This window comes from Bos mutus, chromosome X (assembly GCF_027580195.1).
Source record: "Bos mutus isolate GX-2022 chromosome X, NWIPB_WYAK_1.1, whole genome shotgun sequence".
Taxonomy (NCBI): domain Eukaryota; kingdom Metazoa; phylum Chordata; class Mammalia; order Artiodactyla; family Bovidae; genus Bos; species Bos mutus.
This window is the reverse complement of record NC_091646.1, coordinates 124271292-124289153: the sequence shown is the minus strand read 5'-3', so window position 1 is coordinate 124289153 and position 17862 is coordinate 124271292. Positions and strand designations below refer to the sequence as shown.

At 37.4% G+C, this 17862-nt stretch overlaps 1 protein-coding gene across 1 annotated transcript in view; it reads left to right on the top strand.

Annotated features, from left to right (window-relative positions):
- SCML2 (Scm polycomb group protein like 2) overlaps positions 1-14576 on the top strand; it is a 121140-nt gene extending 106564 nt beyond the window's left edge. Inside the window, exons 12-15 of the mRNA XM_070365948.1 lie at positions 7061-7174; positions 7860-8114; positions 11509-11666; positions 12765-14576. Coding sequence (XP_070222049.1) covers positions 7061-7174; positions 7860-8114; positions 11509-11666; positions 12765-12893 — 656 coding nt within the window. The 3' untranslated portion in view covers positions 12894-14576. The remainder of the gene's footprint in view (positions 1-7060; positions 7175-7859; positions 8115-11508; positions 11667-12764) is intronic.
- The last annotated feature ends 3286 nt before the right edge of the window (positions 14577-17862 follow it).

Here is a 17862-nt window from a genome sequence, read left to right as displayed (position 1 = left end):
CTTTCCTTCCAAGGAATAAGTGTCTTTTATTTTCATGGCTGCAATCACCATCTGCCGTGATTTTGGAGCCCAGAAAAATAAAGTCAGCCACTGTTTCCCCTGTTTCCCCATCTATTTCCCATGAAGTGATGGGACCGGATGCCATGATCTTCATTTTCTGAATGTTGAGCTTTAAGCCAACTTTTTCACTCTTCTCTTTCACTTTCATCAAGAGGCTCTTTAGTTCCTCTTCACTTTCTGCCATAAGGATGGTGTCATCTGCATATCTGAGGTTATTGATATTTCTCCCGGCAGTCTTGATTCCAGCTTGTGCTTCCTCCAACCCAGCATTTCTCATGATGTACTCTGCATATAAGTTAAATAAACAGGGTGACAATATACATCTTTGACGTACTCCTTTTCCTATTTGGAACCAGTCTGTTGTTCCATGTCTAACTGTTGCTTCCTGACCTGCATATAGGTTTCTCAAGAGGCAGGTCAGGTGGTCTGGTATTCCCATCTCTTTCAGAATTTTCCACAGTTTATTGTGATCCACACAGTCAAAGGCTTTGGCATAGTCAATAAAGCAGAAATAGATGTTTTTCTGGAACTCTCTTGCTTTTTTGATGATCCAGCAGATACTGGCAATTGGATCTCTGGTTCCTCTGCCTTTTCTAAAACCAGCTTGAACATCAGAAGTTCATGATTCACGTATTGCTAAAGCCTGGCTTGAAGAATTTTGAGCATTACTTTACTAGCGTTGAGATGAGTGTAATTGTGTGATAGTTTGAGCATTCTTTGGCATTGCCTTTCTTTGGGATTGGAATGAAAACTGACCTTTTCCATGGCCACTGCTGAGTTTTCCAAATTTGCTGGCATATTTAGTGCAGCACTTTCACAGCATCATCTTTCAGGAATTGAAACAGCTCAACTGGAATTCCATCACCTCCACTAGGTTTGTTCGTAGTGATGCTTTCTAAGGCCTCCTTGACTTCACATTCCAGGATATCTGGCTCTAGGTGAATGATCATACCATCGTGATCATCATCTTGGTCGTGAAGGTCTTTTTTTCAGTTTGGATTAATACCAACTTAATTTGGTTGGTATTAAAACTTCAGCAAAAACTTTGCTGAAGCATAACTTTATTTCTTGCACCCTTCGTTGTGCTATTATTGTCATACAGATTACATTTTATACATTTTAAATGGTACTCTTTTTTTCTAATGTAGATTTAAGTTATTGTCTGTTTTCATTTCATCTTGAAGGAGTCCCCTGTGTTTCTTACAGGGTACCTCTCTAAAAATGAGACAAATGAGAGTTTTTGTCAAATTTTCTTTATGGAGAATTTCCTATTTTCTCCTTCATTTTTAACAGATTAGTTTTGCTAGATATATAATTCTTCATTGACCATCTTTTTGTTTCAGTGCTTTGAATATATTTCTACTTCCTTCTAGCCTCTGTAGTTTCTGATGAGAAGTCAGTTGCTAGTCTTCTTTAGGATCCTTTGTATGTATGATTTGCTTTTCTGTTATTGATTTCAATATCATCTTTCATCTTTTGCTTTTGATGGTTGACTGTGTTTTTTTCTAGATGTGGATATCTTTGAGTTTATCATAATTGGAGACTTTTGTATTTTTTGGATTGTGCACATTAACAGTTTTCATTAAATTTGGGAAGCTTTTAGACATTATTTCTTCAAATAGTCTTTCTGTTCCTTATTATCTGTCTTCTCCTTCCAGGAGTTTCTCATTATGTGTATTTTGGTACTGCTTGATCTTTGATATCCCACAGGTCTCTGAGGTCTGTTCATTTTTTCTTCTTTTTTGAAGAAAAATATTTTTATTTAATTCTTAAATAACAACAGTTACTTAGTAATGGGATTTATGCAGCTATTGTGTACTGCATAACTCCTCAAATCTTGGAGTCAGATTGGACAAGACCACCCACATTTCCTGTTTTACATTGATGTTTAAAAAAATTTTTTTTTTACTGGAGGATAATTGCTTTATAGTGCTGTGATGGTCTTTTCTTTTTCCTGTTCCTCAGACTAATTTCAGTTGACCTTTTTCAAAATTTGGTGATTCTTTCTTCTGATAATTCAAATCTGCTGTTGAGCCCCCTAGTGTATTACTTTTTATTTCATTTATTACTCTTTTCAAGTCTTGAAGTTCTATTTGATTCTTTTTTAAATAATTTTTTATCACTTTATCAATAGTGTGAGACATTGTTCTTATACTTTCTTTTAATTCTTTAGACATGATTTTTTTTAAAGTTCTTTGTCCACATATAAAATAACTGATTTGATATCTTTGCTTGGTAAGTCCAATGTTTGGGCTTTCTCATAGGCAGGTTCTGTTGACTCTCACCGCCCCACCATGTATGGGTCATACTTTCCATTTCTTTGCATGTCTCCTAATTTTTAATTGAAATTTAAAAGTAATATAATGCAGCAAGTCTGAAAATCAGGTTCCCTACTCATTCTTAGGGTCTGTTGTTGCTGGTGATGTTTCTATTTTTAAGAGACTTTATTGGACTAATTTAATGACTTTTCATGGGCTAATTTTGTTATATGTGACTACTGACATCTGTTCAGTTACTTCAGTTCAGTTCAGTTGCTCAGTGGTGTCCGACTCTTTGTGACCCCATGAATTGCAGCATGTCAGGCCTTCCTGTCCATCATCAACTCCCGGAGTTTACCCAAACTCATGTGCATCGAGTCAGTGATGCCATCCAGCCATCTCAACCTCTGTTGTCCCCTTCTCCTCCTGCCCCCAATCCCTCCCAGCATCAGGGTCTTTTCCAGTGAGTCAACTCTTCACATGAGGTGGCCAAAGTATTGGAGTTTTAGCTTTAGCATCAGTCCTGCCAATGAACACCCAGGACTGATCTCCTTTAGGATGGACTGGTTGGACCTCCTTGCAGTCCAATGGACTCTCAAGAGTCTTCTCCAACACCACAGTTCAAAAACATCAATTCTTTGGTGCTCAGCTTTCTTCACAGTCCAACTCTCACATCCATACATGACCGCTGGAAAATCCATAGCCTTGACTAGACAGACCTTTGTTGGCAAAGTAATATCTCTCCTTTTCAAGATGCTGTCTAGGTTGGTCATAACTTTCCTTCCAAGGAGTAAGCATCTTTTAATTTCATGACTGCAATCACCATCTGCAGTGATTTTGGAGCCCAAAAAAATAAAGTCTGACACTGTTTCCACTGTTTCCCCATCTATTTCCCATGAAGTGATGAGACCAGATGCCATGATCTTTATTTTCTGAATGTTGAGCTTTAAGCCAACTTTTTCACTTTCCTCTTTCACTTTCATCAAAAGGCTTTTTAATTCCTCTTCACTTTCTGCCATAAGGGTGGTGTCATCTGCATAGCTGAGGTTATTGTTATTTCTCCTGGCAATCTTGATTCCAGCTTGTGTTTCTTCCAGTCCAGCGTTTCTCATGATGTACTCTGCATATAAGTTAAATAAGCAGGGTAACAATATACAGCCTTGACGTACTCCTTTTCCTATTTGGAACCAGTCTGTTGTTCCATGTCCAGTTCTAACTGTTGCTTCCTGACCCGCATATAGGTTTCTCAAGAGGCAGGTCAGGTGGTCTGGTATTCCCATCTCTTCCAGGATTTTCCACAGTTTATTGTGATCCTCACAGTCAAAGGCTTTGGCATAGTCAATAAAGCAGAAATAGATGTTTTTCTGGAACTCTCTTGCTTTTTTGATGATCCAGCAGATGTTGGCAATTGGATCTCTGGTTCCTCTGCCTTTTCTAAAACCAGCTTGAACATCTGGAAGTTCACAGTTCACGTATTGTGGAAGCCTGGCTTGGAGAATTTTGAGCATTACTTTACTAGCGTGTGAGATGAGTGCAATTGTCTGGTATTTTGAGCATTCTTTGGCATTGTCTTTCTTTGGGATTGGAATGAAATGTGACCTTTTCCAGTCCTGTGGCCACTGCTGAGTTTTCCAAATTTGCTGGGATATTAAGTGTAGCACTTTCACAGCATCATCTTTCACGATTTGAAAGAGCTCCACTGGAATTCCATCACCTCCACTAGCTTTGTTTGTAGTGATGCTTTCTAAGGCCCACTTGACCTCACATTCCAGGATATCTGGCTCTAGGTGAGTGATCACACCATCAGGATTATGTGTGTTGTGAAGATCTTTTTTGTACAGTTTTCTGTGTATTCTTGCCACCTCTTCTTAATATCTTCTGCTTCTGTTAGGTCCCTACCATTTCTGTCCTTTATCGAGTCCATCTTTGCATGAAATGTTCCCTTGGTATTTCTAATTTTATTGAAGAGATCTCTAGTCTTTCCCATTCTGTTGTTTTCCTCTATTTCTTTGCATTAATTGCTGAGGAAGGGTTTCTTATCTCTCCTTGCTATTCTTTGGAACTCTGCATTCAGATGCTTATATCTTTCTTTTTCTCCTTTGCTTTTTGCTTCTCTTCTTTTCACAGCTATTTGTAAGGCCTCCTCAGACAGCCATTTTACTTTTTTGCATTTCTTTTCCTTGTGGATGGTCTTGATCCCTGTCTCCTGTAGAATGTCACAAACCTCAGTCCATAGTTCATCAGGCACTCTGTCTATCAGATCTAGTCCCTTAGTGTCTAATCTATTTGACACTTCCACTGTATAATCATAAGGGATTTGATTTAGGTCATACCTGAATGGTCTAGTGGTTTTCCCCACTTTCTTTAATTTCAGTTTGAATTTGGCAGTAAGGTGTTCATGATCTGAGCCACAGTCGGCTTCCGGTTTTGTTTTTGCTGACTGTATAGAGTCTCTCCATCTTTGGCTGCAAAGAATATAATCAATCTGATTTTGCTTTTGACCATCTGGTAATGTCCATGTGTAGAGTCTTCTCTTGTGTTGTTGGAAGAGGGTGTTTACTATGACCTTAGTGGTCAGCTAGTGATTGTACAGGGATTTTCCTAAGTGCCCAGAACCAGTATATCTTCCAGCCTTTGTCAAGGGTTTTTTTTGGTGTGTTGAAACTTACCTTCAACATTCCTTGCAGCGCTTCATAGTTGTCAAGAAATGAAAGATTAGGGCCTTCCAAAGTCTTCCCTAGGCATTCATAAAGCCATGCACATACATGCGGCCTTACAGATTTGCAGGAATATCTCAGTGCTTTTCTAAGTGTCCTAATGGACATCTCATTCTCCCGTTCTTTTGGTCAAGCTTTTTGTCAGCCCCAACTGATAATCCTGCCTTAGAGAGCTTCACCACTAAACATTTGCCACTGTCGTGGTTTTTTGGTTTTGATTTGGTTTAATTTTTGACCAGTGCTTTGGAGATAGGACTGTTCACACAGAGCAGCCTCTGATTTAGGTCAAATAAAACAAACCCAGAGATCAGAAGTTTACAGAGACAGTTCTCTGAGGGTGAAGCTTTTGTAGAATTCCAAATGCTTTGTGCCCCTTCCAGTGTTAGGCTGCTGGCTTTCACAGCTACTTTAGTTGCGAAGCTATTGGTTTGCAAAACTGCTGAAAAACTGAGATTAAGATGGGGGAAGCTAAAATGTCACAGAATTTGTTGTTCTGATATTCAGCCATTTTTCTTGAATAAACGCTTTTTTGGTTGTTGTATCCCCTGAAGAAGGGATAGGCTAACCATTCCAGTATTCTTGGGCTTCCCTGGTGGCTCAGACAGTAAAGAATCGCCTGCAATGCAGGAGACCTGGGCTCGATCCCTGGGTTGGGATGATCCCCTGGAGAAGGGAATGGCTACCCATTCCAGTATTCTGGCCTGGAGAATTCCATGGACAGAGGAGCCTGGCAGGCTATAGTCCATGGGGTCAGAAAAGTCAGACATGACTGAGTGGCTTTCACTCACTTAAGCCTTTTGTTAACATCCAGAGTTTTGAAGAAGTTGATTTTGCCAGTGCTGTCATTAGTTTTATGAAAGAATGGAAAGTCCTTAATCAGTCATCTTGGAAGTGCCTCTCTATGATGACTTTTAAAGTACTTTGTAAATTATCTGGCTTTTTCTAATTACTCTGCAAGAACAGTTTCATGCCTTAGCTTACTACAGTACCCAGAAACAGAAGTCAAGAATCAGTTTTATGTTTGTATCAATCCCAGATAGTAGACCATATACTAGCTTCATAAAGTATTATAATGTTGTACATAAAAGGTAAGTAAAGAATTTTTCTGCTCTTGCTATAATTCTGAAGTAAATACCTATAGAAAACTGTAGAAACTGTATACTTTAGTGTTCAAATTTTCTGTATCAGTAAATTGGTATGAAAAAAGTCAGTTATTTCTTTTCTTAGAATTTAACAGTCCTAATTGTAGAAATACGTCTTATTCACTGAAATATGTTTTGGCTGTTGATTTTTATAGTTGATGATTAAAAATAAAATCAAAAGTCAAGAACGCTTTTAGACTCATTCGTAATCAGTCAGTAACAGGATGGTTAAAAATTACTTATCAGAGGATTTTAAGGGACATGCCTGACCCTTAGCCATTTTTAACTAGATGAAGTTTGACTTTGGTACTTTGTCATTGCAGTCTGTCTCCTTTCTGAAGATCTATTATCCTACTTTATAGATTTTTATTGTACTTTATTTTTCCTTTTAGTTGGAGATTAAATCAAAATATTGATTCATTTTAGGATTATGCCTTAAAGAATGGTCTTTTAAGAAGAAATGCATTTGGTTGAATGATAAGTAAGCAGTAGAATTGTTTTAAGAGTAGCCCTAGGCCAGGATTGTTACCTATAAAATGGAGTGTTCTTTGTACTCTATCTACTCTAACTTCTCTGAATTCTTAAACTTTTTTGTTCATGGGAGCAATTTTCTCAGGCCTTTTTAGTTGCCTCACTGCTGCCTGAGAGAGTTAGAAAAATATGATGACCCTAGAATAAGTGAAGCCTGGATATAATGGTTTTAACCCTTGTATATCACTGAAATATTTAATAGGATGAAATGAGCACATCTTGTTCATAAACAAATGATTATTGATCAAGTTATGTAGACAAATGATATACAAAGAAGTGTTTTATGCTGTTGATATGAAAATGCCTAAGTATATTAATTAGTTAAAACAGACATCTCTTTTTTTGAAAACAGTAGAAGAAGATATAATGGAAAAGAAAATCACCAAACGACCTTCTGAACAACCTTTGCCTTATGTTGCTCCTCTCTCTCCTAAGCAACCCAAAATAATAGTGCATCCCTCTGAAGGTAAACAGTAGTTACATGTTGCAAGATTGGAAAGAAAAGTCATTCTGCTATCACTTATGTATGCTGTTGAGTGTTGGTGTTGGGAATAGGGGAGTATATTTCCCAACTGCCAAATCCGTTTGGCAGTTAGCTATTTATTACTTTGGCAGCTTTGTTGAGCACTTCATTCCCTTAAGAAATGCACAGTTGTCATTTCTCCTTAGATTAAAGAAAAACAATTATAGCAGCAATTCCCATTCAGCTTTGTATTGCAAAAGCTTTATAGAAAGAGGAATAGAAAAACCTAAAACATTTCTCCAGTGAAGGTTTTTTTTTTTTTTTTTTAAGTGCCCAGGTAGTAAGCAAATGTTAGAAACCAATTGTGTAAGAACTGTATTTGTAAAAATAAATGTTTTAGTGAAGTGTTCATAGTCTTGGTGGCAAGACTGGCAAAGGTTATTTATGAGAAAAATAGATGATGTCATTAGAATCAATTTGGATTTCAGGACAGTGAAATCAAGAAGGGGATAGCCATGTGCTTTGTGTTAGAGGTTTGTAGTTCATTACACCATGGCTTAAGTAAACTATTGTTGCCAATTTAGGGGATTTTTGACATTTTAGTAGTATTCAAACTGTAAGTCTGTTGAAGATAATTGCCTCTGTCTTTTTTCTTATTGCCTTCGTATTTTTTTTTTTTTTCTTGTAGAGGAAGTATTACCTTCTGAGGAAGATGGCATGGCCAAAAAGGAAAAGCTTTCTGAAGAGTCCAAGAAGTCACCACTTAGTTCAGCAAATTCTTTGAGTCCTGCCAGAAAAAATCCTATAAGCACTCATACTCCAGTCTCCATGAATGGTTCTCAAAGTATGCCATGCACCTCAAGCCTCAAAGTAGTGGAGACCAAATCACCTATCAAGAGTAGTCAGCTTGAAGTTGAATTGGAAGTGCAGAGGGAAAGTGAAGGTATTTTCCAAAACAATGATTCTCGTCTGATGGGTTTGTCTTTCCCCTTAAGGTTCCTATGCCCCACATCATCCCCTGAGAGTTTATCACATTGAAGAAATTGTCAAAATTGAGGAGGTAAGAGTCCTCCCCTTCACATCATTGTCAGGGCCAAGCTGCTGCAGATGATCTAATCCTCATGGCATTACAGAACTGTTTCTGGGGATCTGGATCACCAATCATGTTTCTGATAGAGACTTCTTTATTTTATTGGTTTTCATTCCATTGTAGTTTCTCATTTCCTTGGATACTGTCTGGACTCACAAACCTCGTATGACTCTGAGGCCTGGAAGGATGCACTCCCTCTTCATTCTGATGTGCTCCCTTCCTTGTCCCTCTTGAGACCTTTCCTGGCCCCAGCCTGTACTTGGCTCCCAGATCTAGGCTCTGGCATCCTGTTGCTGCAGCCATTTCCCTGTTTTCCACACTCTCAGTCATTCCCTCACACCGACCAGGAGAGCATGATGTGTATAAACTGTACAGCATCCTACCACTCATTTAGAAAGAGTCAGAACAGCCTTCCACGTGCAAAGATAGCTCTATCCTGTACCCTTTTAAAGATTAAGGATGTTGGGGTGGAGGGAATAAGTGTTTTGTCTTTTTTCACCAGATAGGCATTTAGGCAAGGTTGAGGAATAAAGGAAGTAGGAATCAACTCACTCCCTTGTCTTTTATCATGGATATCATCTGTACACATGCTGTGACACATTTAATATTGTCACTCCTATCTCACATACCCCATATAGATTGTCTCTGGGTTTGGAGTGATTTTTGTAAAGAATCTAAAGATAGGTGTTCATTTTATAAAAGGGTAGTGTATTGTAAGTTTTTAGATATTTTCACTATATGAGCTTATGAAGATAGGCCTTCTTAGAAGAATGCTCTAAAGGTTACTTCTAATGCTGAATCTCACTTCCAAATGTATATCTAACACTACCATGCCAAAGTAGCCTGTTTTGGGGTTTGAGGATGCCAGCTTCTAGTCTTCCTAGGTGTGGAAAGACTTAATAGTAATAACGTTACTTAATAGTAATAAACTCATCATCATCTTCATTACCGTCTGATATTATGTGCCAGCACATAATATTTTACATTGCTTCATGCATTACATATTTACAACAGTTTCTCGAGATGTAGGTGGTGGTAAACATTTTCAGGTGAGAAATCTGAGAAGTCGCTTAACTAAGGTCTCCCAACTAGAAAGTGGCTTGGCCAGTCCAGGCACTCTGACTCCAAGGCTGTATGTACATCTTCAGAGAATAGGTAAGCATTTCACTTTATTTTCTTTAAGGTGTTGGAACTGTTACTTACAGCTGAGTCTACCTTTATTTCTGATGATGCTCACACAACCTCCTGCCCTGCCCCACCCCAATATTTGAATGAAACAAATTGTTGATTTTTATTAAAGGAAAGAAATTCAGTATCATCTGGGATAAAATCAAGTCACTTTCATTTCATTTATACCAGAAATATTTACTGATCGCCTAGTGTATATAAGACAGAGCCATTAAGGAGAAGAGTGTGACTGGACTTTAATTATTTTTCATATAATTATGTGAATAATACTACTAATGTAATGTTTATAACCTTCTCTGATTGTCTTGAAGATATGGGCCCAATTAAAGTATTTTTCCATGGTAGATTAGAGATAGGTGGGCTCACAGCTGTTTTATTTTTAATACAAAATTATAATTTTATACCAGAAATCCTATTTTTACATCAAGACATAACCCATACCAGATTCTGATGACAGAAACAAAAAATCCCACAAATATATGTTAATTTAGAGGTATGATTAGCTTTGCCAGTAATTTTTTAAATATTAAATTGAGTCTTTCTTGAGTTAAAGGAAAAGACTTTTCTGTCTGAATTGTTAGACTGCCTCAGGCATGACATGGTCTGTATCATCATCACTTTTACTCGAGTTGATACAACCTAGCAGCGTTTCTTGGTAGACCACCATTTTTATTTCTGACAAGTAGAAAGTAGGATGTGAGTGAAGTGAAGTCACTCAGTCATGTCCGACTCTTTGCGACCCCCATGGGCTGTATAGCCTACCAGTTCCTCTGTCCATGGGGTTTTCCATGCAAGGGTACTGGAGTGGGTTGCCATTTCTTTCTCAAGGAGAAAGTAGGATAGATTTTAGTAAAGAATTTTTATTTCACATCAAAGTTATAATATTTAAAAAGAAAATATATAAAATTCTAAGCTACACCAAAAATTTACCATTGCAAGTTCTTACATCTTCTGTTTTCTTTGCCCTTTCCTTGGGTGAATACCCAGAATACTTCTCCCTAAAATGGCTAGAGCACAGATGACAGGAAAGAAAATGTCCACTTTTGGGTAATTCACACACACAAAAAGATCAAATTTGTGTTGATGGTCTTTGTTTAGAGAAACAAATCTTCCTAGCAAAGCACCAAACCCACTTCTGTTATCGTACACTAACTTTAGAGAGTCAGGCACTCTGGTTAAGGAAACAAATATGTGTCTGGACAGAAAGAAATTTTGAGTACAACTTAGTGAATAGCAAAACTATAACTTTTTGAGGTATGAGCACTTAAATTATTTCATGTTTTGATTTCTTTTTAAATATATAAACCTTCAACCAAAATATCTATCACTATGCAGTAAAATTTGAAAGAGGTATTCCGTATAATGTTAAAGTTGCTTCTGACCTAAGTACAAAATAATCTTGTTTTATTCAAAATTCAAGTAAGCATTTAAGCCTTGAGAGACAGGAGTTTAAAGAATAAATTGATGCTAAAAATAATCTTTATTGAATACATGGGACAGATTCAGTGAAAGAACTAATTTGGTTCTCAAGAGATAATATGGTTTATTGAAAATTTATTGATTAAAGTGAATTAAAACAATTATAAAACTCTAAATTTTTTGGATTTTCATTGCAATTACCTAGTAAAAGACTCAAACCTAATCTTGAGTCTTCTCAAGAGGAGGAAGATTGAGAGAAATTCTTCAAAATACTTAAAGGAAGGGAGCAATAGGTTAGCTTAGATTAACCTTGATTTAACCTAAGTTACAGGTCTTTTTCTGTATTTGCCTGTGGTCAAAGAGGCCTTGGATTGTTTGGTCTGTATCATGATCTTTGAAACTCTAGGGTACATTCTGAAGTTGCTTTTGTTGTTTGGAGGAGGTCAAGTGGGACATTCTTGGGTAGCTATCCTCAGGTCATCTTTATCTAGGCTTTCACTAAATTTTACCTTTGAAATCCTGGGTCCATGCTGGGGTACTTCACAGAACATTCCAGGAATGATAAAATTATTCCTTGCTTAACATCTTTTCTTTCAGAATAATGATCAGGTCAAGTATGATTTGTCTTTTTCCCCCCCAGTTGAAGCTCCAAGTTATATAGCTGTACCTGACCCCAGTGTCCTGAAGCAAGGCTTCTCTAAGGACCCTGAAACCTGGTCTGTGGATGAAGTGATACAGTTTATGAAACATAAAGATCCTCAGAAGTCAGGCCCCCTTGCTGACCTCTTCAGGCAACATGTAATGTATCTTTTGATCCAGTTTTCCTAATGTAATGAGTTTGAATTATCTCTCTGCAGGCCCTTCAGTTGGTTACTGATTAGTGTGGATGGTGGGGGAACCCTATCAACTGATTTTCCCATATTTGAGAGAGTTCACTTTGCCCAAAGTTAGATCCTTAAAGGATAGAGGCTGGATCTCTGCTTTAAATGGGTACCCAAGTCCCTAACATACTTACACGTCTTTGAGTTCTCAAGAGAAGATGATTCAGCATGGCCACTCTCAGGTGTATTCTTGTTTGTAAGACCAGCTACAAAGATCCTCCTCCCCACCTGCTCCCTGCTTGGCCCTGGGATTGTGAGTAGGAGGGAATGACCACCTTTATAACATGGTGTCCTTCTTATGATGCCCGATGAATCCATTAACTGTATAAGATTAAGTGCAGCTTTATTTTAAATAGGAACTCAGGAAAATCAAACATACTTCCAAAACATAAATTGTTTTATTAAGCAAATAAATAGTATTAGGAGGATACCTTGTGTCTGTTAAATAATGTTTATAGTCTTTTCTGACATATCAAATTCATGACCAAATGTATCCTTTTGTATCCTTTTTCATATTGTAAGAAAATCAGTAATATGTTTTAGCATCTAATTAGCTGCACATAATTAAGTGAATAGCTTTCAACATAAAGACAACACCGTTTAGCACATTTACAGTTTGCATTAATGCTGACATACATTCCCAGCCTTTCTAAGAAAGTTAATGACTGTCTGAAATTCATTTCTACAATTCATAGTTTTCTATCTCCCATTTGTCATAGATATGTGGTATTATATTCAACACATAGTTTTTAAAATCAGATAGTTTGATGCTAAAGGCCATTCTTCAAAGATACTAGGTTAAGTTTACTTTTTCTTAAAATTTGAAGTGAATTTAGAAATGTTCAAATGATGTTTCACATAAGTTATGTTTTTAATAGTTTTTAATAATAAATGCATATTCAGAGAATATATATTGAGAATGTACAGCTACTCTCTATTTACATGTTCTTATATGTAAGTAACTTGACAAAATGTGAAATCAGTGCTAATAATTACAATTTATTTCTCTCTGTAGGAAATTGATGGGAAGGCTCTGCTACTACTCAAAAGTGATGTGATTATGAAGTATATGGGGCTGAAATTGGGGCCAGCCTTAAAGTTATGTTATTATATTGAAAAACTTAAAGAAGGAAAATATAATTGAAAAAATATATAAGTTTAGATTAGACATAATTTTCAGTTGTTTTGATAACTTTTAATGTAAAAGTATTTTTATTCTCATAGCAATTTTTGTTTTGTAGACAGTTCCTCTAAAACTACATTATATCCAGAATTGCAGAACTCTATTATAAGTCCGGTCTACTTCTTTAAAAGCCATTAACATGTTAGTATTAGCATATTCAAATCGGCAGTTCTTTATCTGTTTATTATTTTATTGTAGAGTTTACAAATACACTTCATGCAGGAAACAAAGAAACACCTTTGATTTTGGTTAATGTATATATGTAAAACCAAAACAGCTAAATCCCAAAGGGGAAAGTATCAGGGACTGACAGGCTCTCTAATGAAATTCACGCGAAGTTTTCCTTAGAAGAGAATTTAAAGATGCAACTATAGATATCATCTCTTTCTCAAATACTTTGTCTGTTACTGCAATGTTCTGTTCGTGTTCTATCAATTTCCTGAAAGGGAATAGCCATATAAATTATCTTCCTTTTGTTACTATTTCTCTATATGTTGTATTTGTTAATATTTAAAGAAAAAACAAGCTTATAAACTTTCTTAAAGTGTTTTTATCAGTTTTTGATGAATTTTGAACAATTATAGAGTAGTTGTTCTATGCAGGAGATATTATACTACAAGGGTGGTTTGATGGAGTCCAATTAAATTTTTTCAATGAAATACCTGTTATTTCTAAACTTTACATATTTTCTCCAAGCTTAGACATTTAACTTGGGATTCTTTCTCACATCTTTATATGAAGAAGACTATCCCTTCTCCAGTGGATGTTCCCAACCCAAGAATTGAACCGGGGTCTCCTGCATTGCAGGCGAAGTCTTTACCAACTTAGCTATCAGGAAAGCCCTTACATGAAGACACCTGTGCCCAAATTTTAAAATATATATATTTTATTGTCTATGTTTATTCCTCATATGAATTCAATACTGTATTTATATATTATTCTATACTTGTAGGTATTCAAACAAGTTAACCTGTTCTTTTTGAATTTAATATGGCACTTTGCATTGCCACAGAGGTAATGGTGAACTATTTATATAGTTGGATGTTTTTATTCTGAAAAAATATTTGCATCATTTGCTATCACTAGTACCTCTCATCTTAGTCTTCAGGGGATAAGAAACAATCCACAGATTGGTTTCCATACAGGGAAGTTCTCTGTCCTATGCAATGTTGTTAGTTAATTTGCTTAGTTCTGAGCCATTTATTCTGCTAAATTTTGGAAGATGCATTAATTCTGACTTATCGTTTTGGGTTTTATTTTTAAAGTTAGAACTTTTGAGGGGAAATGGTGCTATATGTTAATTGTTATTACTTTGTACAACTTTGGTGTAATGTTTATAAGCTATGAGAATCTGTGCTAAAAGTATTAGCCATTTGTTATAAATGCCAATAAAATGTACACCAGGGGCAAGAATGTACATTTTCTTTTTTAGAAAACCAAATGTACTTTATATGAGAATGCTACTATTTAAAGGGTGGTTTCATCTATGTTATTCACTTTGTGTTTTAAGACAAAAATTCTAATTTAAACTGTCTTCTCTCAAATTGTTTGTGTGAAGATGCTGTGCCCAGTTAAACAGTCCTCAGGTGTTTGTATAAATACTGTTTTACAGTCTTCAGATTTTAAAATATAATAAAGTTAAATAACCTCAGTTAATATGAAGCCTCAGATTTGATTTTACTTGCTTTTACCACATCATATTAATGTATGAATCAGTTACAGTTGAAAAAGAAGTACTCTAGTAAGTTTGTGTTTTTATGTGTCTAAATACTTGGTTTTAGCACTTGGCCTAATTCTACTGGTAAACAGATTCTTAGGAGCAAAGGGCTTATCTTTTGCAAGGGCCTTAAATGAGACTCCAGGGAGGCAGTAAGAAGTTAAATCAATGAGCTTTATCTGTACTCAAAGCTTTTGTTACTTTGGTGATGATGCAAGCATGCTAGAAAATGGCAGTGCCCCCCAGATCCCTCATCTCACCAGAGTTTATGACCTGTGCTTTTTTTTTTATGGCTGTGCTTTTGCTGCTGGGGGCCAGAAGCTATACTGCTACTCAGCCTTCAACTCTCCCAACTTATGTGCTGGAAAAGCCTTGGAGGCTCAGGGTTGTGGTTGAATCACCTTCAAGATTCGACCCCTCAGCCCACCTGTCCCAGGAGCTGGTGCCTTGGAATCCAGAAACTTATCACTGTTCATTGGAGATGACCAGGCCCCAGCTGAGGCTCCAGGGATGATAATCTCAAGTAACTGGAGTAGCGGGTGTTGATTTTCACTGTGTGGTTTGTAAATTTTTGTCCAGGGACTATCATGCCATGTTAGCGTGGTTTACCTGTGAACTTAATTAATTAATCTGTGCTCTAGTTTTCCCTCTCAGTCCATCCTTCAACCTCCTGTAAGGAGCAGGACTCTGCAACTTGAGCACCAAAGCCCTCTGGACACATCGAGCATTTGCTTTCTGATTTTTGTCTTTGTAACTTCTATGATTGGAGAGTACATGGTCCAGAGTAGAATTTCTCAGACTCTAAATTGGGACTATCTCTATAAGCATAAAAAAGCCATCAGTTCAGTTCAGTTGCTGAGTCAAGTTTCACTCTTTGTGAACCCATGGACTGCTGCACGCCGTGCTTCCCTGTCCATCACCTAACTCCTGGAGCTTACTCAAACTCTTGTCCATCAAGTCGGTGATGCCATTCAACCAGCTCATCCTCTGTTGTCCCCTTCTGCTCCCACCTTCAATCTTTCCTGGCATCAGGGGCTTTTCCAGTGAGTTAATTCTTCGCATTAGGTGGCCAAAGTATTGGAGTTTCAGCTTCAGCATCAGTCCTTCCAATGAATATTCAGGACTGATTTCCTTTAGGATTGACTGGTTTGAACTCCTTGCAGTCCAAGGGACTCTCAAGAGTCTTCTCCAACACCACAGTTCAAAAGCATCAATTCTTCTGCGCTCAGCTTTCTTTATAGTCCAACTCTCACATCCATACATGACTACTTCAAAAACCATAGCTTTGACTAGATGGACCTTTGTCAGCAAAGTAGCCTCTGCTTTATAATATGCTGTTTAGGTTGGTGATAGCTTTTCTTCCAAGGAGCAAGCCTCTTAATTTCATGGCTGCAGTCACCGTCTGCAGTGATTTTGGAGCCCAAGAAAATAAAAGTCTGTCACTTTCCATTGTTTCCCCATCTATTTGCCATGAAGTGATGGGACCAGATGCCATGATCTTAGTTTTCTGAATGTTGAGTTTTAAGCCAACTTTTTCATTCTCTTTCACCTTCATCAAGAGGCTCTTTAGTACCTCTTCACTCTGCCATAAGGGTGGTGTCATCTGCATATCTGAGATTATTGATATTTCTCCTGGCAATCTTGATTCCAGTTTGTGCTTCATCCAGCCCGGCATTTCACATGATGTACTCTGCATATAAGTTAAATAAGCAGGGTGACAGTATACAGCCTTGATGCATTCCTTTCCCAATTGGGAACCAGTCTGTTGTTCCATGTCTGGCCCTAACTGTTGCTTTTTGACTTGCATACACATTTCTCAGGAGGTAGGTCAGGTGGTCTGGTGTTCCCATCTCTTTCAGAATTTTCCACAGTTTGTCGTGATCTACACAGTCAAAGGCTTTGGTGTAGTCAATAAAGCCGAAGTAGATGTTTTTCTGGAACTCTCTTGCTTTTTTGACGATCCAGTGGATGTTGGCAAATTGACCTCTGGTTCCTCTGCCTTTTCTGCATGCAGCTTGAACATCTGGAAATTCATGATTCGTGTACTATTGAAGCTTGTCTTGGAGAATTTTAAGCATTACTTTGCTAGCATGTGAAATTAGTGCCAATTGTGTGGTAGTTTGAACATTCTTTGGCATTGCCTTTGTGTGGGATTGGAATGAAAACTGACCTTTTCTAGTCCTGTGGCCACTACTAAGTTTTCCAAATTTGCTGGCATATTGAGTGCAGCACTTTCACAGCATCATCTTTTAGGATTTGAAAGAGCTCAACTGGAATTCCATCACCTCTACTAGCTTTGTTTCTAGTGATGCTTCTTAAGGCCTACTTGACTTCGCATTCCAGGATGTCTGGCTCTAGGTGAGTGAGCACACTATCGTGGTTATCTGGGTCATAAAGATCTTCTTTGCATAGTTCTTCTGTGTATTCTTGCCACCTCTTAATATCCTTTGATTCTGTTAGGTCCCTACCATTTCTGTCCTTTATTGTGCCCCTCTTTGCTTGAAATGTTCCCTTGGTATCTAATTTTCTTGAAGAGATCTCTAGTCTTTTGCATGCTATTGTTTTCTGCTATTTCTTTGCATTGATCACTGAGGAAGGCTTTCTTGTCTCTCCTTGCTATTCTTTGGAACTCTGCATTCAAATGGGTACATCTTTCCTTGTCTCCTTTGCCTTTCACTTCTCTTCTCCTCTCAGCTATTTTTAAGGCCTCCTCAGATAACCATTTTGCCTTTTTGCATTTCTATTTCTTGGGGATGGTCTTGATCACTGCCTCCTGTACAATGTCATGAACCTCCGTCCATAGTTCTTCAGGCACTCTGTCTATCAGATCTAATCCCTTAAATCTATTTGTCTCTTCCACTTTAGGTCATACCTGAATGGTCTAGTGGTTTTCCCTACTTTTTTCAATTTCAGTCTGAATTTCGCAATAAGGAGTTCATGATCTGAGCCACAGTCAGCTCCCAGTCTTGTTTCTGCTGACTATATAGAGCTTCTCCATCTTTGGTTGCAAAGAATATAAGCAATATGATTTCGGTATTGACCATCTGGTGATGTCCATGTGGAGTCTTCTCTTGTTTTGTTGAAAGAGGGTGTTTGCTGTGATCAATGCTTGGCAAAACTCTGTTAGCCTTTGTCCTGCTTCATTTTGTGCTCCAAGGCCAAATTTGCCTGTTACTCCATGTATCTCTTGACTTCCTACATTTGCATTCCAGT